The sequence below is a fragment of the Toxorhynchites rutilus genome, chromosome 3, assembly GCF_029784135.1.
Source record: "Toxorhynchites rutilus septentrionalis strain SRP chromosome 3, ASM2978413v1, whole genome shotgun sequence".
Taxonomy (NCBI): Eukaryota; Metazoa; Arthropoda; class Insecta; order Diptera; family Culicidae; genus Toxorhynchites; species Toxorhynchites rutilus.
The window spans coordinates 231875024-231901337 of NC_073746.1; the positions used below are offsets into that span (position 1 = coordinate 231875024).

Sequence of the window (26314 nt, forward strand, 5' to 3'; positions counted from 1 at the left end):
GCTGCAGCTGGTGTTGAGTGGACTGTATGTGGATTCCCTTGAAGCCGATCTGGCTTCTGCTGAGATCCAATCGGTGTCCAAAGGGGAATACTGTAGGTCAGTTCCGCCAGTGGATTCGAAAGGACCTGGAGGAATGATGATAAAAATCAGGGGAACAAGGAAAACCTCCAAATATTTTTGTACGATGTGTACACTGTGAAGGTTGGAGGAATACTGAACATTTTATTTGGCGGTATTGAAATTAAATACAAAGGTATAAATCGGACGCGATTTGGCTTGACCAAGCCGAGCACAAGAGGTATTGTTTTGTAGGCTCTATTGTGTCCTAAGCTGATGGCAGGTTGTGTTGGTCAGGGGATTTTCCATACCCCTTTCGGGCTGGGGACGCTCATTCGATGACGGGAGCGTACATTCTCCCCGGGCGGATAGCAGCTCGTCGTTGGCCACGGTCGGAAGTGGAATAAGTTTGCTTGCAGCTCGTCGATAAATTCCGGTGGCCGTTTTGACGTCAGCCACTCTAACAATCGTATCCCTTCCCGGATACGTCTTGATAATCCTTCCTAGGTTCCACGATTGAGCTGGAGAATTGTCTTCGACGATTACGACGATCATATCTGGTTGTAGGTTTGGTTGCGTTCTTGTCCACTTGCTTCTAGCTTGGAGCGTAGACAAATACTCCTTAGACCATCTCTTCCAGAAATGGTCGCGCAAAAAATTGAGGTATTGCCACCGTGACAGACGGTGTACTGGCACATCCAAATGTGTCGGCTTCGGCACTGGTTCCAGCGGTCTTAGTAACATGAGATGCGCTGGGGTGATGGGCAAAGGATCGTTAGGATCCTCCGACAGAGCATACAACGGGCGCGAATTAAGAACTGCCTCGATGTGTGTTAAGACGGTGTAGAACTCTTCAAAGGTGAGGATGGCTGACTGGAGGACCCTCTTGAGGTGTGTTTTCACGCTCTTCACCCCGGCCTCCCACAAGCCACCAAAATTGGTGGCTCTAGGCGGAATGAAAAGCCATTCGATCTCCTTGGATAATAGGAACTCCACAATCTTGGCTTGTGTAGTTTCGTCCTTCAGTAGCTGATAAAGGTGATGCAATTCCTTAGAGGCTCCAGTGAAATTAGTTGCATGGTCTGAGAGTATCCGTTTCACCAGACCTCTACGGTTGACGAATCGATCCATGGCAGCCAAAAACGCTTCGGTGCTCAGGTCCGACACCAACTCGAGATGGATTCCCTTCGTTGCTAAGCACAGGAAGACGGCGATGTACCCCTTTACATGCTTCGGCTTGTATCGCCCTTCCTTGATGGTGATAGGACCAGCGTAATCTACACCGGTGTTCTCGAAGGGAAACGCAGGCACCACACGGTTCTGTGGTAAATTTCCCATTAGCTGATGGGATTCCTTCGAGTTGACCTTGAAGCAGCTTATGCATCTTCGGCAAACCTTCCTAACTGTTGACTTCGCCCTCGTTATCCAGAACATCTCCCGTAGGATGGCTAGAAGTCCAGATGGCCCTACGTGAAGATGTTCAACGTGTATTGCACGTACCAGCGCTTCGACGACAGGATGTCCATGAGGTAGAAGCAGTTGGTGCTTAGAGTTGTATCGCAGGCTTGAATTTTGGAGGCGACCTCCGACTCTGAGTAGGCCTTTGTCATCCATAAACGGACTAAGGTTGGCCAGTTTTTTGGGAACTTCTCCCCTGGAAATACAGCTAATTTCTTCAGGATATTCGATTGATTGAACTAACCTGATGATGCATTCTAACGAACTTCTTATTTCAGGGACGGATAAGTATGGCTTCAGATTTCGTTCTGGTTTTGGATGACGTAAGTTGCTGACGTATCTTAATACGAATGCAATTACCCTTTGTAGCCTCCGAAAGTCACTTGACCTTTCGAAAATCGGTAGAAAACTTGCAGCGACGGATGGTACGGCGATGGCATCGCCCATGACTTCCGGAAGCTCTTCATCCGGAATTAAAATGAGCGGAGAATCGTCGATTTTGGGATCTTCACTTGTCAGGAAGGAGGGACCCTCCCACCATAACCGATTTCTGTTGAGAGCCGCAGGAAAAAGACCCCTCGAAATGATGTCGGCTGGATTTTCACTGGTGTGGACGTATCTCCACTGCTCACTCTTCGTTAGACGGTTGATTTCCACCACACGGTTTCTTTGGAACACCTCCAATTGTTGTTGTGGCTTCTTCAACCAGGCTAGCACGATTTGACTGTCTGAATAGAGCTTAACACTGTCGACAGTTGATTTTATAGCTGCTAGCACCTTGGATAACAGTCGAGCTAACAGGAGAGCAGCGCACAACTCCTTCCTTGGGATGGGCATCTCGGTGAGCGGTGCAATTTTAGACTTGCTACACAGCAAACGAGCAGATTTTTTTCCATCAGCTGTTGTACAAGCAAGATAGAGGCAAGCTCCATAGGCCTTGCCAGATGCATCTGCGAAGCCATGAATGTCGCAGCGAACGGTATCGGGTGATATTACGCACCTGGGAATGCGCAGCGTGCTTAGCTCGGTCAATGAGTCACGAATTCTAACCCACTCTTGGAAGAGAATTGGGTCCAAAATATCATCCCACTCCAAATTGGCCGACCAAATGCGTTGCATCAGCGCCTTAGCTAGCACTAACACAGGTGACACGAATCCGAGGGGGTCAAACATCTTTGCGATCTCACTGAAGACATACCTCTTGGTAATGGGCTTATCACCAATTAATTTGGAAACGGCGATCCGGAAATCATCTTGTGTTGGGTCCCACAGGAGACCAAGTGTCTTGATCGATGCGTTACTGGATGAACCATCTACGTCGAATATCAGCTCACGATCTTCTTCCGGAACGTTCCGCAGTACTTCCGGTGAGTTTGAGCACCATTTCCTCAGTGGAAAGGCACCCCTGGCGAGAAGTTCTTGCAAATCAAATTGCAGCTGGATTGCTGCATGGATTGTGTCCGCACCAGATAACACGTCGTCGATGTAGAAGTCATCCTGTACCACCTTGCTGGCGGTTGGATAATTATCCCCTTCGTCTTCTGCGAGTTGCCTCAGGGATCTGGTTGCAAGGTAAGCAGCTGAGGCCGTCCCGTATGTGACGGTGGTCAATTCTAACACCCTCAGGGATTCAGTAGGTTTGTCGCGCCAGAATATTCGCTGGAAACAGGTTTGCCTCTCGTCAACCCGGATTTGTCGGTACATTTTGCAGACGTCGGCGGTGAAAGCGTACCGATACTTCCGGAAACGTAGGACGATTAAAAACAGGTCACTTTGTACCGTTGGTCCTACTTTCAACACGTCGTTGAGATAGTTTGTCGATGATTTAGCTGTGCCATCGAACACGACCCTGACTTTCGTTGTGGTGCTCGAAGGTTTCAGCACCGCATGATGAGGTAGATAGTAAACTTGTTTGGCTGGTGGATCATCTGATTCTCGGACTTCCTTGCAGTGTCCGAGATCCTGGTACTCCTTGATGAAGGTAGTATATTGCTGTTTCAGTTCTGGCTGGCGTGCCAGGCGTCGTTCGAGCAGGAAGAAACGTTTCAAGGCGAGTGATCGATTGCTAGGTAGGTCGACAACCGAATCACGGAAAGGAAGCTGTACGACGAATCTGCCGTTCTCGTCACGACGGTACGTATCATGGAAGTGATCTTCAACTTCTTGTTGTTCGTTTGATTGCAGCAGGGTGCTGCCGAGATCCTCAATCTCCCAGAACCGATGGATGGTATGATGGAGATCGTCCATAGAAGCCACATTGGAATAGACTTCTGTTGGCTGTTCTTCGTAGACTCCGGTAACGATCCACCCAAATTTGGTCTCTTGTAGCAATGGTAGGTTGTGGCTGAGATGCAGCTGCCCTTGCATCATGAGTTCGAAGAAAAACTCCGCTCCGATTAACTTATCCACCTTTCCCGGGGTTTGGAAGAATGGATCCGCTAACTGCATTCCGGCTGGAATACGCCAGTTGGAGATGTCAATATTTGTAGACGGAACGGACCCAGTAACTCTGGGCGTAACCAAGATTTCCATCTTCTTGTTAAAAAGGCTGTAGTTAGAGGTAACTTGCACGATGACCTTCTGTCGAATGTGGGATTTGATACCACCGATTCCAATTACTGGTATGTTAGCAGGAAGTTTCGTAACGGCGAGAGTTCTCGCCATAAATTCTGACAAGAAATTGATCTGGGATCCGTCCTTATCATACACGTTGACCACGGCTGTCAGCAACAGAACATGCTTTGTTGGTCTTACGGCGCTGGAGCATGAAGCATTAACAGATTCTCCAACCGGCGGAACAGATTGCCACGGAATTGGAGCCTGTATCTCCGTTGGTTGACGGGGTTGATTGATCGTGTCTGTCGTTAACTGCTGATTCCTTTCGATATGGAGCAACGTGTGATGCTTGGCTGCGCACTTAGCACAGGTTCTTTCGACCGGACAGGCACTGACTTGGTGGCCCTTACGAAGACAATTGAAGCACGCTTTCTCCTCTTTGATTTTGGCGTGCCGCTGAGCAACGGACATGTTGCGAAACACGGGGCACTTGAAGTTGAGATGCTGTCCGGGGCACAACTCACATGTAACGCTGGCTGGCGATGTACTAGCATGATACGCTCGTGACGCACCTTTCAACAATGCAAAATCTTTCTGTTTCACCGTATTCGAAGTTGAAATTGATGAGGCTTCCTCGCACCTCTCCAATACCAAGTACCAGTCTTGAAGGAAATCGATGGTGTCTTGATATTTCGGGAGTTCTCGTTTGTTTAAACTCTTCTCCCAGATTTCACGACTTTCACGATCCAAGGCTGCAGTCAGGATGTTGACCACGAATAGTTCTGATACTTCGGTTAGCTCCTGCTCCATGAACCGCAAACCTTCGACATGGCGCGTACATTCGTCGAGCAGAGTTCGCAGTTCCTTTGATGATTTCTTCTTCATTTTCGGAAGATTCTTGATGCCTTGGATATGGGTGTCAACGATCAGCCGCTTGTTGTCGTATCTCTCTTTGAGAAGACGCCACGCATGTTCGTAGTTGCCGTCTCGGATGGTAGCAGCGTCTATTACATTCTTCGCATCACCGATCAAGCACTTCTCCAGATGGTACAGCTTCACTGCGTCGGAGTCACGAGAAGCGTCCATCAGGTCCAGAAACATCGCCTTAAACTTGGGCCAATTTCGATACTGGCCGTCGAACTTTGGCAAGGGGGCTCGCAGCGCTTGTTGCTGGACGATTATCTGTGGTGGGAGTGGGACTCTTTGATGTAGGCCATCATCATTTCTTCGATGGTCGTCGAAACCTCGTTGAAACGTTCTTCGAAGTTGGTATAGATTTCTTCCTGAGCTGGAACACATTCCTCGTCAATCGACGCCATTACTCTGCTATGGAAGCCGCTGAATTCGGAGTAGGCTGCGTCGATGTTCTTCATGTATGTCTTTAACTGGGCTAAACTAACTTGGCCCTGTGCAGCCAATAGGGATTTCTGCACACGGACCAACTTTTGGTTCACCTGCTCACGCTGTCGAAGAAGCGAAAGATAACCTTTCTTTACCTTGGTGTTAGATCCGATTTCCTGGGTAGAAAATCTTGCGAACGAGTCTTCATCTTGGAGTGATGTTTCCAGTGATGGTCGATTGACCTTTTTCACCGGAGAATGCTTGATGGACATATTGTCGCTATCCAGTTCGTTGTTGGAAACCACAAAGGTGCTCCTTTGTTTTTATTCACAATAGAAACGTATCTATTGTTCGCTGTCTGAGCCGCGTGTACGCTCCCTTACTCCCGGTTCGAAGGACCAGATGTACAGTCACCACTGAAGGTCGACGGCTTGACTCCCTTTGTCGAGTGACTGCTGCAGCTGGTGTTGAGTGGACTGTATGTGGATTCCCTTGAAGCCGATCTGGCTTCTGCTGAGATCCAATCGGTGTCCAAAGGGGAATACTGTGGGTCAGTTCCGCCAGTGGATTCGAAAGGACCTGGAGGAATGATGATAAAAATCAGGGGAACAAGGAAAACCTCCAAATATTTTTGTACGATGTGTACACTGTGAAGGTTGGAGGAATACTGAACATTTTATTTGGCGGTATTGAAATTAAATACAAAGGTATAAATCGGACGCGATTTGGCTTGACCAAGCCGAGCACAAGAGGTATTGTTTTGTAGGCTCTATTGTGTCCTAAGCTGATGGCAGGTTGTGTTGGTCAGGGGATTTTCCATACCCCTTTCGGGCTGGGGACGCTCATTCGATGACGGGAGCGTACAAATGGATTACTTTTTTTTACCCAACCTAATATATTTGGATTGGTAAACAAAAAATAGGGTCAACATTAATTCCGTTCACATGATGTTTACATGGAAGAAACAAACAAATGTTGAAAATAATCAAGTTTTTGATATATGTGATATATTGAGCCCAAATGCTCATGAAATCATAAATCATGAATCAATCCAACTGAAAATAATGTACACATAGAAGCAGTAGCTAGTTACGGGTGTTACGGGAACGGGTGTCGCGAAATACCGCAGGAAGAACGAGAAGCATATGCCGCTGCTGAACGTTAGATACAGTAGCACAATCGTGATCTGCAGGGACAAATTGTATCCAGCGCAGATCGTAGAGTAAGAAGAAATGTCGTAGGTGTCCAACTATATCGCGCTGCTTTGACATGACTGTATGATCGATCATATCGAATTGTTTCTGTATTGTTCGGTTCCAATTGTGAAAGGCCAGAATGGATAATTTCAAATGACAACCATTCGGTACGAATATCTTCGAAAAAAGTGGATTTATTCCAACATTAAGGTAATTTCTTCTCAATGAGTCTGTACGCTGATTTACTCACAAATTTTGAAAAAATGAACAATTTTCTTCAAATTTATTTCGTTGACAATGTCATATATCAGATACCGAAAAAATCAAGTAAATTTAGCGAAGTACGTAGAGTAACACGAGGTGATTTGGTCATATGGGGTGATTTGGATCACCCCTTTATCTAAAAAATTACGGCTCAACTTGAATTTTTTATAATGTCATTTCCTTCAATTGTTGAATCGTATGTACCTAAAGTAAAAAAAAACTTTGGTAAAATTTCACAAGTAGAGGGAAACGGTAGCATAAACACAGCAAGCTCTCTGATCGTCAAAAAATGTGAGTATTCCGATAGAGGTTTTAAGGTTTTTCCCACTAATTAAACAAACTTTTCGTGTATTGTGCAGTGAAGTTCTGTTCGCCTACAGAAGAGGAACAATTTGATGTAGCGAAACTGTAAGTTTGATTACAATAAATTAAATTAATTGCATTTTAATTTTTGCATGTTGTGTGGGGTAATATGGACACGTTTTTGTGGGTTTGTGACTTTTCTTTGGTCTAATTGATTCCAGATGCCGCTGAATTACAAAAATAGGATGGATAAACAACGTTGGAAGACGGAGGAGCTTGAAAGAGCAACGCAGGCCATCGATTTTCGGATTTTCTTTGACCAAGCATCAAAAGTGTTTGAAAATGCTCGACCAACAGAGAAAAGATTTTCATGATTCATGCAGAATTCGAGATGGTGTCAATCCAACTTTTCTGGTCTGGAATCTGGCCAAAACACCTGGTATCGATCCCAAAACATTATTACTGATTGTAAAATTATCCCAAAATACTTTACATAAACATAAGTATGTTTTTTTTTATGAAACACACACTGGACCAAATCACCCCGCATCAAATTTTAATGTCCAAAAATCATCTCTTTTATTTTAGACTGAAGCTTCATATAATGATTAAACATTATTTATTGAGAGAAAACAAGAGTAGCTCAGTATATAATGTTACATTGTTTATTTAGTCCGTATTGGTTTGGAAATATTCATCGGTCCATGTTTCTTCAAAAATGATGTCGTTCATCAATTATGAACAACGACTTTTTTGGTACCTTGTACTTTGTATCTTTTTTTGTAATTGATTTAAAAAGACCTCGCGGGCTATGCGTGAATTGGCATCCAAGATCGTGCGATTAAACACCGTTGGATTATTTTTTGTGGGACTATGTGGTGTTTCTTTTCGATCTACGCCCAAAATCCACTGATAATTGGTCGGTGTCAGATTAGAGGGGCCTAAGTCTAAGTAAAAATTTCGAGTTATTGATTGCAATAAGTTAAGCATTTCGAAAGCTACATACCACATTCATCTGATTCGGGACACCATGCGTGCAGTAGTCAAAGGTTGTACAACATCTGTTATTGTATAGTCGAATATTATTTGGGTAACTACATATAAATAGCTGTCATGATAATTCCTCAAATATCAAGAACCACCCTTACATCGCCTATTCAACGCTCATAATTGCATTGCTACCGCTGGAAACCATCTCCAATCAGACATCACAATCCAGTGCGTTGACCGTTAGTAATGTAAACTTTCGGTCCGAGATGAATTTCTTATCATGGTGAGAGACGTCACACATAAGGTTAACCGGTGTCTAACACTGATTACTTGTTTCATAACTGTACAGATGAAATAATAATGACAAAAAACCAATTTGAGCGAGAGGACTTTGACGGTAAGCAGATTTGAAAAATGGCACAATCATTCGTTGAAAATGTTACAACATTCCACAATTCGCTTAATTTTTTTTTCTTTTTGTGTTTAGTGTCATTCTCTCGCAACAAATTCACCCTCTCACCCCTTTTCCTAGGAAAGCAAGTTAAATAAGACTTATATAAGAAGCCTAAGTTCATTTTTAGGTAGTCCTCTCCTCGCATGGCTGTATATATGTTTCGTACACAGAGGTCCTCGAACATAAAAAGCTGGAATTGACATAGCTCTTATCGGACAGCGAAAAGAAATCACGAGTAGCGAATACGATAGAGATAGTAATAGGAGGAGGGAGCGAGAATCGCGACTTCATGGCTGCTGATAGTGATAGCAGTAACTTGATGTATCAGAGAGCACTTGCAAGGACGGCAATGTCGTTGGGGAACATTTTGTGCCGCATGTGAAATATGTGCACACTTACGAAAAAGAAGAGGATGCAAGAGATGGGGATAAACTAACGAACGTCTTTTCGACAAATCCCTTTGAGCGGATGGATGCACTGAATTGTGGTGAAATGAAGACACTGCAAGATGATTGACGTTTTTAGCTATGGTAACAGCCAAGTGCATTATTTTGTAACTGTATTTTTCTCGTTTCAGGATTTCATATTTTCTTCTGCAAAGCTACGTTATATTCCAGGGCTAGATACGTTACATTCAGTGTACTCTTCGTATGTCGATGTACAAACGACAAATGTTCGACTGCACAATGTGACATTTGCTGATTTAAACTCAACAAGACAATTAAACGATAATTATGGCCATGAGCTACACACCATTAGGGGAAAACGGCCGAAAGCAACGTAGCTTCAATGTCCTGCGCCTACGAACGACTGCAGGGTGTTTTGGTGTTGGGTTTACCAGATCAGAACCGTTCGTCGTTTCGTTCTCAACAGCGCTGCTGCCGAGCGATGTATTCCATTGAACAGGTGACGGTAGCTAGGAGGAAATGATCCCGAACGTAATCCCGGAGGCGTACTGGAAAGTGGCACTCGTAAATGCTTCCTGTTGAACCGGTGTCGGCACTTGCGCCCTTCCCGCCGCGGAATGTACGGATGTACATGATCCACGAGGGGCCAAGCCGACACACGCCGCCGATGGGAAAACTTGTTTCAGCGAACCGTAACACTATTTGTCACGCTGTTGTTATCATATTCTACTGCATACAGCGCATTTCATCAACAGTAGCAGCAGCAGAAGCAGCAGCAGTAGCAACAGTAACTACATTGAGTGGACAGTTAAGTTTTCATAAGGGAACCATCGAATGTATATTGTGATGCAATATAAGTACATGAAACCACGACTCGGACAGTATAAAGGAGCAGATTGGGACAGTGATGCAAGCAGTCTTTATATTAAACAGGAATCTCAATGATCGAATAAAACATTAAAAGTAAAAATAATTTTAGGGAAGTCCGTCACTAATGTGGAATCATTAGCACCATTGCTTATTCTATGCACAATTATCATCAAATAAAATATCAATGGTATTTAATGATAAAAAATGTCATGGTATTCGTGCTTTCATCTGGCTTTTTATTGTTCGCTTTCCGCGACCAATTCATAGAGACTGGAAAAAAAAATTAAAACTGTGACTAGATAAAATTTGAATCCAATTACTAAACGAGGTTTTGTACAGATAACAATCGAAATCTTCTACATTATCCCATGTTTTAAGACATGAGTCGTAAAATTGTTAAAACCATAGTTGATTTTTTGATGAGAACGGGATAGGTTATACAAGGGAAAACAAGTTTAACGCTTCTCTGCATAATGGTTGAAACTTCCATCATAACATTAAATGCCCAAAAATTATATAAAAGAAGAAAAATCACTTTAAGTTGATCGTGTCTGAACCTTATTTCACCAATAAATAAAAAAATCTTTTGTTCGGATTTTCTTAATTAGAAACTTCCTCAGAGCAGTCTCGTATGGACAGCTGGAAGCTGAAATAATCAATTATATGTGTAAGTAAACGTATTGTTTCAAGTGGGTATATAAATCTTACAATAGGTTTTTCTTCACGTCTTCTTGGCAGTCGGAGGGAGTGTCTCATCCATTGGTTCAAATTCTCCACTTAGATTGAGCCTAAATAAAAATATATTGTTCTACAACTTGTTATCAATTCAAATCTCATTTCACTATACTTTTTCTTGTAATTATTTGCTTTGAACAAAAATACGTCCTACAATCCATTAGGATTGATTAGGATGAACCATAAAAAAAAACTGTATCAAATTTTTCCCTGGATATAATTGCGTTGCTATCACTTTTGGTAATAATCGATTGTTTCTTTTCATTCTTTTTATTCCTACTTCTGGCATACATATACATCTTTTACTGAATCCACTGAACTCGAATTAAGGCTTTGTCACTTCCGTCAGCAACCTTTTGCAACTTACACAGTGCATTAAAAATGTTCCGGGACTACGGCGCGCTAAAACCGGGAAGTGGCGCTATATCTGCTCCAAAGCGCGAACTTCTTTCCGCCAACTACCGTTTCTACCGTGGATCACTATCTCGATTTAGTAGCTAGCTTTGGCTGATAAGAGTAACACAGTGATTTTTTGTCGCGTCACAATTTTGATTATGAAGCAGAGACCCGCCATCATATTTTGTGCCTCCAGGGTAAACAGTGAATGCGGCCTTCTACAAAAGTGTCCTGGAACGATTATCGGCACGGATACGGTGCGTGGCCGGGCCAGTACCGATCTGGAGAATGGTTTTCGCTTCATGACAATGCGCCCGCGCACACCGCGGTTTTGGTAGCGCAGTTTCTAGCCAAACGAAAGGTGATTGTAATCACCAGTGTTGCCACACTTTAATCTGTACCAGAGGGGTTAAAAATCTTTCTCATCCGTACTCTTTCGTCCAAAAATCTGTACCATCGAAAATATTCCTTTTAGAAATTTGGCATGAAAAAACACTAATTTATTTACTGCAAATACAGTCAACTCTCCCTAACTCGATATCCAAGGGACCATCGAGTTAGAGAGGTATCGAGTTATGGAGAGAAAAATGCTTGTAAAATAAATCAAAGGTGCCATGAAATCCATCGAGTTAGGGAAAATATCGAGTTACAGAACATCGAGTTAGGGAGAGTTGACTGTATTACATTTACATTTGCAAGTCCTTCGTGTGTTTTATAATGCTTATACAATTTTTTTTGAATCTAGATTGCGTACTATCATGAATTAAAATGGATTCAAGCGATACTGCGACGTAAATGTCGTCATGTATCTTAATGTCGCTTTTTTCGAATGTAAAAAATTTCACACGCGAAATCTGTACCAATCTGTACTTTTTGAAGAAAATCTGTACTCTGTACCGTACTTAACCCTGCAAAAATAACTAAAAAAACCTGTACCTTTCCAGATAAATCTGAACGTGTGGCAGATTTTTTTTTGTTTCGTAAGCTAAAGAACGCTATGAAAGGGGCGATTTTGACGATGTTCCAGACATTCTACGAACGAACGAACGTGATGAATTATAGAGGTTTTAATAGACATTCTATGAAATGTGACGCGTATTATGAACTCCATACCGGCTGAGCAGTTCAAACGCGCCTTCCGACACCTCAAAATGTTCAAAAACTTGTGTGGAAAGAGAAATCCTATATGTAGAAAACTAATATCTAATCCTTTGAGTATCTCGTTTGTTCTTTGTTTTAAAAAATAGTCCCGGAACTTTTTGAATGCACTGTGTATTTAACACCAGGCCGATGGTATACTCGGCGGTTATTTCTTTGTGTAGACACCGACTGGACAACATCGTTGCTGGACGGGCTGGACGGCGAGGGATCGAGTACCTTTCTTAAGGCAAGAGGGCGGAGGTGGTAGCGCTGGAGTAAAGTAGAGTAGAGTTTTCAAAGGGCCTTTCTCAAGGCTAGAGACGAATGAACTGCAAAAGTTTAAAGTCTCTATAATACAATACCTTCCTTCCCATACTCGGCGGTACAGGATAGCCCCGATCTTCTGAACATCATGCAAAGAAGGGTTAAATTAAAAGGACAGTGAAGACAGGTCGTTGACGAAAATGTTGAAAATCGGTGGACCACTACGCAGATATTTTGGATGATTGCAGACCACATGCACAATTGTAGTTGACCACACGGTTATCACACACGACACAAGTTGGTGTTACTTTTTATTTCCGGAAGTGTCCTTGTGAGCCGACATTGGGATCTTAGAATCCCACGCTCGAGCTAGTCAGGAAGGAGGTATTGGAACCCGCGTTAGACAGTCCCTGTGGCTAGACCAAGAACTAGAGGTTTTGTTGAGGTTCGTCTGACCGAGAGTGAACAGTAATAATGTTGGCCTGATATTGCTTCCTGTCATTACTCTCAAGATGCGCTTTATTGGTATGGAAGTAGCAATGTCATATTTCCCCCAAAGTGGATGAATCCACCAAACTGGCCAGAAACTCGCTAAACACATAAAACAGCGGACAAAGTAGAAACAATGAAATGATAAAACAACATACTTTTCAGAATAATCTATAATTCCAGCTGACGATAATTTATGAATTTAGTACAAAATACAGATTTGTATTAGTATTTGGAACTGAACTATTCTAGAATCCTGAGATTGCCTAAATTTTTCGCAATCTGTAATCCTGTAATCCTCTTTAAAATCATTTCTGGCATCCTTTCGCATTTCTTTGGTTGGGGCAAAAACAGAGAAAAACACCCCCAACAGGATACTTACTGCTCGCTTGATATCTCGAATCCATAAAAAAGATCGAGCGCCAGAACCCGCGCATTTCGCTGAATTCAACGAGAATTGCACTTTTTTTTGCGGAATGTACCATTATAGTCACCACACGATCGATCCGGTTCGGAAGCTTCCGGTGGAATAGCCTCTAGATCCTGGCAGGGGTGTGAACAGATAACCGTTTCTGGTCGAGTAGAGCAAGTTGTTAATTTGTCTCGCAACATTGTGAGCAGTGAATGTGGACGCGCTGGCACGTAAAATAAAAATCCGTTTAACCTCGAGCATCGGCTCCATGGCCGTATTGTGATACACTCCCAAGCAGAATCTAGTCATCGATACAATTACATTCCACCAGGAACAATAATGTGACAATGATTCGCTTTCGATGCCGCACAATAGAAATAAATTACGATTATCGTTCATGGGGGGAGTCACCCTAATGGAGTGGGATGCAGTTAAATGATGCATTTCATCGGGTGATCGGGTTCATGATATCAAACGCGACTCATCCCTGTATTGAACGCTTAATTAGCATTGAAGTGCAGAAAATTATATTTGACAACACGCGGCGTATAGGTAATATGCTGTGCCTTATTGTATGAACGTTACGAACACAACTTTAATTCAGAGATAAAGTACAGAGTTTCTCGAATCTTGTCAAATCTTGTGTGTTTCTATTTCAAGCACAACTTTCACCAACATTTCAATCTAATTTTATTTCCCTTTTTGGAAACACACACTTCGCAAACGACAAAACGTGAGTCATATCCTAATGGATTTTGTCAAATAAAAGTCAATTAATGTTCTCGGTTTGGCGGCCTTTTTGTTCCGAACGTGACAAACTGTTGCTCACAGCGGTGGGAATAGACTTCAAAGGACATTCCCAAATGTCCCAAACTTGTTACTTTTGACAGTCTCTTCGCTGATACCGGAACGCAAATGTAATAGGCAATCGCATTCAATTGTTACCAATTCGTTGAGTAACGTCTTCCAGGTTGCTCCCCGAGTTGCCGAAAATAACTAATCAATTTTGTCACATTCATTACAGCTCTTCTCCACATCACACGTGGGTGAAGAAAAATTGCCCACGCAAAGGAATCTGTAACAATATTTGCCAAGGGGACTATGTGCGGGGGAGAAAACGTATGCCTACACTTCCTTCCAACTCTTTCCTATGGCCATTCCTCACCGTGAAATAAACAAACTTATTAGCCCGGTCACGTTCACACTAGACGTTGCTAATAAATCAAAAGTCCTCTGAAGGATCGGATCAGAACGGAGCGGAGAGTGCGACAGAATCACACGAGTTGAAATTCAATTACGATTTCATTTCCACACCGGTTATGTATTGGCTGAAAATTAACGGCGATGAACCGTGAAGGCAAGGAATCAATCAATGAGCACGTGTTTTGCGTCCGTTCGAGAGGCTGCTGCTGATGCTTGTGCGTTACGGAACATAAAGGAGCTCAAGATTAAATCGATTTAGCTGCCAAGCTTATGAGTATGTGAAGCTTCATCCGAGGAACAGACTACCGTTCTCGCATACAGCACTACAGGACTCATACTGTTGGTTCATTTGGGTTGTGTCCGTGAATGTTTTCGATCGAATATTTAAAGTTTTTGAAGAATCTCCTGCTGCTCTTGAGCACGACTCAATTTCTGAACGCATTTTTTTTGTGCAATCAAGGAAAAAAAGTGAAAAAACCGTTTTAAACGAAATGGCGAAACTTTTCTAGGAAAATCTCGCAGGAGTTTTTGAACAATGTTGATCAATCCGAAAATCTTTTTATTCTACCATCGCATCATCTTTACAGTATTTTAAGTTACCTCTGCATAGTTTTTAAACTCTTACCCAACAATTTCTTTTCATTTATTGATTGGGCGAAATTGTGGGTAATCCAAAACCTTCTCCAACGAAGTATACCAAGTTGTCACAAAAGCTCCGATGTGTCTCTCGGCTGAAGTGACAGCTAGCCAAAATGTGTGTGCTTTGATGTACCGTTCTGAATCATATTTCGGACGCTTAAGGCATATGATGCAGAAAACAGGTATTATTTGGTTGATATTTTTAATAAATTAGTTCAATATGCTATTAAGCTTTCTACTTTGGTACCTATTTGATTGAAAACATTATAAAATCATTGAATAAAACGCTTTTTAAATGAAGCGAATAAGAATCAAACTTCGGACACTGAATCAAATTTCGGACAGATTGAATTCAAATTTCGGACACTTTATTTTGTAATTTTTTGAACGAAAATTACATTACACTTGATTATATTTTATAGTCAACTGTGAAACACTTACCAAGCAATGACAGTAACCTGATAACGATGATGAGAACTGATGAAACCAGAGTGTAATTGAAATATTGGTGAAGGGGTAAATACTACGTGCTCACGCCAAGCAAACGTCAAACACAAACGATAATGAGTGGATTTTGGGTGGATTTTTTCCTACTATGTAATAATTCAAATGTAATTCTTAAATGAGGTGATAGTGAAACCAAGGGATTACTCAAAAGAAGCAATTGTGATATTAATTTTATAGTTATATCATCAGTGCATCAAGCCATTCAACATATTAGAACAAAGTGTCCGAAATATGATGTTGTCCGAAATATGATTCAGAACGGTATGTTAGTTTTTCGGACATCTTTCTTGGTAATCGTTTCGAGTCTTAGGGACAGAGGACTATTACCCGGATAGGCTCAAAATCCACATTGACGTACCGTTTCGTTCTCCGTAAGTAAGCAACCTATTTGCTCTCGTGGCTAAGTGGTGAGTGTCACACATTATTAGGCCGGGAGCTCGGGTTCGATTTTTTATCAAAAAAATTTCTTCCGACTTGTACTGTGGTCACACGTATTCCAGAGCTTGTCACTCAGAACATGGATCATCCGGAGTGTATCAAGATTTACAATCGAGATGGGAGATTGAAATTATCTTGTGTTGTTTGTTTTTTTTTTGTCCTAAAATATTATTCATTCAGGGACCATCAACAGTAACCGATTCTGATAACTTCGACTTTTTGTGATCGTATAAAGTTTATACTAAAGGGAGTTACGATCAAAATTTGGTTGACTAAAATACGTCGGTCGACGCTTTTTTTATTGTCGCATTCAAAAAACCTGAACACCCCTCATTTTATAGGTGTGGTCGTGCCGAATGATGTCTGTATTTAGTTTTGAGCGTTTGCTTTTCGGTTATTAAAATGGCGTCCAAGTAAGAGAAGCAACGTATCAAACTTTGCGCGCCACCTCTGGACGATTTACTGTTAGCTGGGCATCGATCAGTGCCGAAAACGGTTTAGCCAATCAGCTGATTGGAGATGATCTGTAAATCTAGCCGGGTGAATGTTGATATTTTACTGCGAAGGTGTCCCGTATTTTGGTAATGAAAAAATAATACACTCTGTCCAACTTCTATAAGACCAGCCTGATTATATTTCGTTGCAACACAAACAGTTAGAATTTCAACAAGATACATTCATACATTGTAGACTGCTTAGAACAAAGTATATTTAACGTCAATTCCGTTCAAAAGAGTTGTTCGGCCAGTCCAAAAAATTAGGTTTTGGTCCTTAATCCATTGCTTAGTTCACTTGCTGGTATGAATATCAGCATTGTTTTACTGGAATGTGATTTTTTTGTGACGATATCCACGCAAATACGGTAGGAGAGAGGATTCCAGAACATGTGTGCAATCCTTGAATGATGTGAAAGCTGTTTTGAGCTTTCCATCTTCCGTAAATCACACCAGTACCCGTTGAAAAACGTAATGTTTTGGAAACATTTTTTGTCACAACATACCATGTCCCACTGTCGGTTCATGTGAGCTTTGGCAAAACTCAGACGTCTTCCGAGGTGAGATGGTGTAAGATGAGGAGTTTTAACCTTTTAAGCCCTCTCTATGTGTGAATTTTTCACCAAAAAACAGGAAGTGGGTTATATCTATGGTATAACCGCAAGGGTGACGTAGGACTATCGTTGATTTAGAGATCATTTGTTTGAAGTTGAATCTAAATTCATTCTGAATGAATGAATAAATGAATATTTGGGGGACTTCGAAAACGAGAGCGTTACGTTGGAGGCACAAGGTTCTATGCATCCAATATAGGATACGAAAAACCTTGTTCTGAAGAATAATCTTCAGAAGCTTTCCTGCTAACTGTACTTGATTGACAAATTACAAACCCAAATGTATTATATGGATATTTTATGGATAGAAAACATTAAAATAAACTCTTTCGCTTGAATGTAATTTTCAATTCCAAGGGAAACTGGCAGATTAGTTTTCCAGCAACGATTAGATATTTCCACATTTTCCTCGATACTGGAAGCCCACCAGTGGGTAATACTAACTCGATAACCACCTGTTAATAACACTTGATTGAAACATATTTGGTCACAGTGTTACATGGATAGAAAACATTCAAATAAACTCTTTCACATGAATGTATTTTTAAATTCCCAGATGAACTGGCAGATTATTTTCAGTAACGATTAGATATTTCCACATTTTCCTCGATACTGGAAGCCCACCAGTGGTTAATGCTAACTCGATAACCATCTGTTAATAGCACTTGATTGAAACATATTTGGTCACAGTGTTACATGGATAGAAAACATTCAAATAAACTCTTTCACATGAATGTATTTTTAAATTCCCAGAGGAACTGGCAGATTATTTTCAGTAACGATTAGATATTTCCACATTTTCCTCGATACTGGAAGCCCACCAGTGATTAATGCTAACTCGATAACCATCTGTTAATAGCACTTGATTGAAACATATTTGGTCACAGTGTTACATTGATAGAAAACATTCAAATAAACTCTTTCACATGAATGTATTTTTAAATTCCCAGAGGAACTGGCAGATTATTTTTCAGCAATGATTAGATATTTCCGGAACTTTCTCGATGCGGAATGGCATCCAAACAGCAAGAATTCTGCGCGTGTATGTGTCGATCCTTCGCCGTCCATCTCCTCCAGCACGTTAGGCAACGATGTTGTCTTGTCGATGTCCTCACGAAAAATGAATGTGTCTCACCACCAGAATATCGCTTAAGTATGCTTTTTGTGTGTGATTGAATCGAGAGAAGGTGTGGTTTACGATGGCAATTTGGAAGGCAAACTAGAGGGGAATGAACTCTCTGAGCTCTAAACTTTCGGCGACTGAGCAATAATCGATTGCGTACGCATACAATATTGGATACGGAAATATCCTACTGATGGGGAAGGATAATCTTCAGAAGCTTTCCTGCTAATTACACTTGGTTGAAAAATTACAAAATCAAATGTATTTGATCGCTGTGTTATATGGTTAGAAAACATTAAAATAAACTCTTTCACATGAATGTATTTTTAAATTCCCAGATGAATTGGCAGATTATTTTCAGTAACGATTAGATATTTCCACATTTTCTCGATACTGGAAGCCCACCAGTGGTTAATGCTAACTCGATAACCATCTGTTAATAGCACTTGATTGAAACATATTTGGTCACAGTGTTACATGGATAGAAAACATTCAAATAAACTCTTTCACATGAATGTATTTTTAAATTCCCAGAGGAACTGGCAGATTATTTTCAGTAACGATTAGATATTTCCACATTTTCCTCGATAATGGAAGCCCACCAGTGGTTAATACTAATTCGATAACCACCTGTTAATAACACTTGATTGAAACATATTTGGTCACAGTGTTACATGGATAGAAAAAATTCAAATAAACTCTTTCACATGAATGTATTTTTAAATTCCCAGAGGAACTGGCAGATTATTTTCAGTAACGATTAGATATTTCCACATTTTCCTCGATACTGGAAGCCCACCAGTGGTTAATGCTAATTCGATAACCATCTGTTAATAGCACTTGATTGAAACATATTTGGTCACAGTGTTACATGGATAGAAAACATTCAAATAAACTCTTTCACATGAATGTATTTTTAAATTCCCAGAGGAACTGGCAGATTTTTTTCAGTAACGATTAGATATTTCCACATTTTCGCGATACTGGAAGCCCACTAGTGGTTAATACTAATTCGATAACCACCTGTTAATAGCACTTGATTGAAACATATTTGGTCACAGTGTTACATGGATAGAAAACATTCAAATAAACTCTTTCACATGAATGTATTTTTAAATTCCCAGAGGAACTGGCAGATTATTTTCAGTAACGATTAGATATTTCCACATTTTCCTCGATAATGGAAGCCCACCAGTGGTTAATACTAATTCGATAACCACCTGTTAATAACACTTGATTGAAACATATTTGGTCACAGTGTTACATGGATAGAAAAAATTCAAATAAACTCTTTCACATGAATGTATTTTTAAATTCCTAGAGGAACTGGCAGATTATTTTCAGTAACGATTAGATATTTCCACATTTTCCTCGATACTGGAAGCCCACCAGTGGTTAATGCTAACTCGATAACCATCTGTTAATAGCACTTGATTGAAACATATTTGGTCACAGTGTTACATGGATAGAAAACATTCAAATAAACTCTTTCACATGAATGTATTTTTAAATTCATAGGGGAACTGGCAGATTATTTTCCAGAAATGATTAGATCTTTCCGGAACTTTCTCGATGCTGAATGGCATCCAAACGGAAAGAATTCCGCGCGTGTATGTGTGTGTAGCGATGTCTTCCCGGGGAACTGTTTTTGGCATCACTCTCCTCCTGGTGGATTCCCTTCTGGCCTAGGGCCCACAAACAGGCTCTTGGTGACACCGTTCATCCGCGCTTTCATGATAAACGAAGAGCTTCACCACAACAGCAACAACATGCTCCAATCGCTGTTCAATTAGAACTGAGTGGATTTCCGAGTGGCGCTCTCTTATATACCGATTGGTGATTTCAATAGCCTGTTTTGAAAGCAATTTTAAGACTATTGAAACAAGTTTTTGGATCAAAAAGTAACAAGTATAGAACGCGTAGACATTTTATCGTTCGAATGAAGTGTTTATCATACCATTTCGTTCAGTTGTTTAGGAGCTATTAACGCTCAAAATCTCGGTCTCCGGCGTAACGCTTTCGTTTTCGAAACTTTGATTTTACACCCCGGTATAGAAATGAAAGACGTAGTCCTACGTCAATATGAAGAATTGTCACCCGAATAGTTAAGTATTTGAAATATTGCTTTATTTGCACATGCGATTGTGAGGTATTCGAATCTGTTCTAGCTATTTCCCGCTTATCCCGATCAGAGAGCTTCGATTTACGTGGAGCTCTCTTCTTCTTACCGTATCCTTAAGGATTCGCCAAATAATTGAGTACTACTTGATTGGATCGTCCAATCCGACGAGAAATTTCTCTGATACCAACATTTTCTTGGTAAAATGTATCGATTTGTCTCTCATTTGTCTCTTCTCTCTCCGCGAGGGCTTTTCCCTTCTGCATTTTCCAGATTTAATTGATCAAAACAACTAAAAAACGGAAAATGTAACTGGTCTTATAGGAACTTGACAGTTGGAAATACGAAAACATTCGTTTACGCTCAGCGCTTGCACACACACATATGAAAATCATGCAGTATATGGTAATCACCTACACACTAGAATATAAATTGAAGAATTGTTTGTTCACAATGACACAAAGCATCAAGATCATCACCTGTTCTTATAGAAGTTGAACAGGGTGTAGGCTCCGAGTTCCAGTTCCATGTACACCATGTTCAGTGCATCCTGGTTCTAACGATGAATTTGAATACGAACATGTTGGTATTGAAGGTTGAGGGCGAGTGAGTGCATTGCGGTGATGAAGTGGAAGGAAACGGCTGAAACCTTAATTCATTTCAGAGGAAGAATGTTCAGAATCACATGTATACTTGCTTTTCCTGGCAGTCAGGAAAGCCCCTTCTCTTACACCGAACACAATGCCGAGACGACTATGAAGGCGATTCCATCAGTTCCATTGTACGACTGTGTCGGGGAGAGAGGAGTTTTCCAAAATGCCTCTTAAGGGGGTATTCTAGTGTAGAGACACGAATTTCGAACTTTTTTTCGAGTTCCGTAAAAATAAAACAAAGAATATTTCTGCTATCCATTCTATCATCATTTGTTCATCTATCTATTACTAATAGAACAAAAATTGAACGGAGAAATAATATTCATAACTAGAATAGTTAAGAGCTGATGAAGTGAGAGGGTTCAAAAAAAGTTGTACCATGGCTTACACGATTCCAGTCTTTCTGGCTATCTGAAACAAAAACATCGAACAGATTCTGAATCAGTAAAAATGCCGCTATCGCATGAACATCGGACACGTTGAAAACATCTTTTTTGGCGAAATGGCGGCCGTTTGAAAACCAAAATGCGGCTTAAAAAGTTTTTTCTTACGTTTCCCGATTTTTTGAAAACAGTAAAATTAAAAACTAAAATTTTTTCCGAGGTTCATGCGTTAGATTGTATTCATATAAATTTGTCATGAATCGGTTCAGTAGAACTTGAGATACCGTGTACGTGTACGAATAAACAAGTTTCGAGAAAAACGCGTTTGAAGTTCATTGTTATGGCCGTACCAGGTTAAATACCGCATCACTAAAATGGCTCTAACTCGGTAAATAATAGGATTTTCGATAAATCCTTCCTATGGTATATTTTGAATGCCCAAACTATAGAAATATGAAGATAAACGTTTTTGATTTTTTTCAAATTTGTAGACTACAATACTGCCTTAACATGCGTCTCGGTAATGATCCAGCAATTGATTTATTCAATTCATGTCCGTGGTTGGAGTCTTTGTAGTCGAAGCTTCTCGGATAACTAACGATGTGAACTTTTTTCTCCTCTGCGAGAACCGTTAATTTTGAGCGTTACCATCGAATTTTCTGAACATCAATCGTTCTAGCCATGTTTGAGGGTCAGGTGCTTTGTTCTTAACCAGTTTACTTTTTTTTTTGTCATGTACCGTTCTGAATCATATTTCGGTAGCTTAAGGTATATGATGCCGAAAACAGATCTAAACTTTATGCACAGGTATTATTTGGTTGATATTTTTAATAAAATAGTTCAATATGCTTTTAAGCTTTCTACTTTGGTACCTATTTGATTGAAAACATAAAAAATAATCGAATAAAATGCTTTTCAAATGAAGCGAATAAGAATCAAACTTCGGACACTATTTATAAAAAAAAACAAATTTCGGACACTTTATTTTGTATTTTTTTGGACGAAAATTACATTACACTTGATTATATTTTATAGTCAACTGCGAAACACTTACCTAGCAATCAAAGTAAACTGTTAAAGATGATGAGAACTCATGAAACACGGGAAAAATTCAAATATTGATGAACTGGTAAATTCTACGAGCTCACGCTAAGCAAACGTCAAACACAAACGATAATGAGTAGTGTTGTGAGATTTTTGCCGATTATGTTATAGTTCAAATGTAGTTCTCATATGAAATGATAGTGAAACCAAGGGATTACTCTAAATAAGCAATTTTTAAGCAATTGTGATATTGATTTTATAGTTATATCATCAGTGGATTAAGCATTTGAAGATATTAGAACAAAGGGTCCGAAATATGATGTTGTCCGAAATATGATTCAGAATGGTACTTGTGTATATGATGCAGAAAACAGTTCTAAACTTTATGCACATGTATTATTTGGATATTTTTGATAAATTAGCTCAATATGCTTTTAAGCTTTTTATTGGTACCTATTTGATTGAAAACATAAAAAAATCATCGAATAAAATGCTTTTCAAATGAAGCGAATAAAATCAAAATTCGGACACTAAATCAAATTTCGGACAGATTGAATTCAAATTTCGGACACTTTATTTTGTAATTTTTTGAACGAAAATTACATTATACTTGATTATAATTCAAAGTCAACTGCGAAACACTTACCAATCAATCACAGTAAACTGTTAACGGTGATGAAAACTGATGAAACACGGGAATTTAAATATTGATGAAGGGGTAAATTCTACGTGTTCACGCTAAGCAAATGTCCAACACAAACGATAGTGAGTAATGTTGATAGATTTTTGCCGATTATGTTATAATTCAAATTTAGTTCTCATATGAAATGATAGTGAAACCAAGGGATTACTCTAAAGAAGCAATTGTGATATTAATTTTATAGTTATATCATCAGTGCATTAAGCATTTCAAGATATTAGAACAAAGTGTCCGAAATATAATTCAGAACGGTACATGACAAAAAAAACTTGTGTACTTGTTATGGAGAAGTGGCAAAATTTTGTGTATTGATGAGTATACTCGTCATGCGTATAAATCAGTGACCATTAGATATTTAAATTGTAATTTTTGAGAAAAACAAAACATATTCTCAAATTGCTACAATTGCATTGCTAAAAACTTCAGTAAGGCATCACGTTACTGGTGTTTGATTTGCAAAATCCCATTGTGTATAATACCCTGTTTCGCGTCAAACCTGCTTATGTCAATCAAAGATGTAAATTTTAGTAAAAAAAATTTCAATTTTAGGAAATTACCCCATCTTATTCATCCAATATCTTGCCAGCGCAAATTATTGTATGATTGGTGAATATACTCGTCATGGCTCGATTCTGGCGACACAAAATGTGTGCACTATTTAACACTTCAATCCTCGCGCATAGGTCTATGAGACCGAGAAATCAATAATTCGTTCATTTCTCAGAAAATATCAACACTACGACTTTGCGATTCTCTCTAGCTTCGTTATTCGTCATTCATCATCGTTTAGCATATCGCATGTGTTTTTGGGAAGGGGACGTGTGTCACATTTTCAAAACTTTCGGTCTGACACACCGACGCAAGTATAGGGGTAACTTTTTTGGACAAATGGTTTTTTCATGTTCTAGAATATTGTTAAATGAAATGTATAAATTAATGTTAGTCATGGGAAATATTTTTTGAATATGATGCATAAGACCATTACCGAACTATTCTTATTTGATTTTAGTTTTATTTGTCATTGGATTGAACGGATCCATATATATTTCGTTGTTATATTCATACGTGCAAAAGAAAAATACATATGTTTGTCTTTCGTATAGTTATTCGCTAAATACAATGGTCATACATATACACACTTGTGAAAGAAATGCATTTGTGGAAGAATTGTTAACTGTAAACTATGAAGTAATCGGTGGTTTATGGTTACTTTTACAGTTACAGTTTCAGGGATATTTTTTATAATATATGGGCTGAACAATATCGACAAGAAAACAAGTCGCAGGAAGTTCCTAGAAATTCTTTATATCATCTTTTTGTGCCCCATCAAAAAAACAGGCATTAATTCTTAGTTTACCAAGAACACCAATACACAGAATATCAGATATATGAAAACTTGAAATTCCAGAACCTTTATCATCTAGTAACTATCTAGAAGGTCGTTATACATTCTTATTTTCGAAAATAGACCCGAAAAATACGTTACAACTGCATGAAATGTAAGAAATATGTTTGTCTCGAGCATGCAGTTATGGTATGTTCTGATTCTCAAACCACAATCGATTAATACGTTTTTCTGTTATTTTGTAGCTCTTCATACTTTCATGAGTCATATTCGGTTGCTTACTTTTAATTAAGAATAGGGAAAAAGTCGAATTTCGTTATTTGTGTTGGAGTATCAAAAATTACTCTGTTTTGAGGAGGTTGAATTAGATGACTATTTTTTTTGCAGACTTATCTCACTTCTTAACTAGGCGAACCTAGCCAAAATTTTCACCTGCCCCCGGGCTTCTGAATGCCAAAGGGGGACTAGGCTCTGCGGAATGCACGTATCTGCATGCTCGTGCTGTTTTAGTCGTGACCGAGGAATTGTCGGACAATCGCGCAGGTGCTAAGGATTACCGACTTATGGATGCCGGCCAATTCCTTCTCGATGTTCAACAATTTTAGCGCTTCCAGAAGTGTCTTCGGGATAATTCCAGTTCCAGAGAGAACGACTGGAACAATTCTTGGGACCTCCCTTAGCCCCCACAGTTCCTTGAGCTCCACGGCCAATGGTCGGTACTTGCAGATTTTGCGACCGTGGGTTTTTCCCACCTCCAGATCTCCTCCAGATTCTGGTTCAGTGGAGCGCCAGTTGTCGATGAACAATACGGGCCACGTTGTTGTGGCGCTCGGTGTAGGCTGCGTTGGCGAAAACGGGACAGCCTCCCATGATGTGCTCTATGTTTTCATCTGGTTGATGACACATCCGGCAAATGTCATCAACGTCTTGATGCCAGACGTACCGCCTGCAGTTTCTCGTCGGCATTATCCTGTCCTGGATGGCTATCATGTCGGCTTCTACTACTGAAGAGAGTTCACCACGCGTTAGCCACAGATTAGATGCGGCCTTGTCGACGTGTGGCCGGTCCAGTTGATGGGGGTGGGCACCATGCACTGCCTTCTGCTTCCAAGCTGCAATCTTCTTCTCCACTGTCTGCAGATTGCAGTTTAGTTGGTACTCCGCTTGCGCCAAGTGCAGAGCGCTGTATAGCGCGTTCTGCGAAGCACTCGCGCAGTCGCCGTACCTGGGCAACACACAGTGCAGAAATGTCGACGATTCCAAGTTTCCCTTCTTTGCGTGGTAGTGAAACTCTCTCCAGTGCCGACTGAGGATGGTGCATTCCGGCCTCTTTGAATGCTTTCCTCATCCTCCTCTTAAGGTCCTCTAGGTCAGCTTTGCTCCATTTGACTACACCAAAACTGAAGGTCAGCAGGGGAACCGCGAATGTGTTGATCGCGCGTACCTTGTTCCCCGCGTTGAGGAAAGTCCTCAGGACACAGTTCACTCGACTCAAGAACTTGTCTCGCAGCTCCGTCTTGATGTCGGAGTGGCGAATCCCGGTGAGCTGTCGGAATCCAAGATATTTATAGGATTCGCCACGAACCATGTCTCTTATCAACTCTCCGTCATAGACCTCGTAGTCTCCGGATTCGGTGAGTTGTCCTTTCAGCAGATGGACACAGCTGCACTTGTCGAGGCCGAACTCCATGCAGATGTCCCTGCTTATATCTTCGACAAC

At 40.5% G+C, this 26314-nt stretch overlaps 1 protein-coding gene across 1 annotated transcript; it reads right to left on the minus strand.

Annotated features, from left to right (window-relative positions):
* Positions 1-315: 315 nt before the first annotated feature.
* Positions 316-5172, minus strand: LOC129774015 (uncharacterized). The gene has a single exon (XM_055777703.1). The coding sequence runs from the start codon at positions 5170-5172 to the stop codon at positions 316-318; it is 4857 nt and encodes a 1618-aa protein (XP_055633678.1).
* Between the last annotated feature and the right edge of the window lie 21142 nt (positions 5173-26314).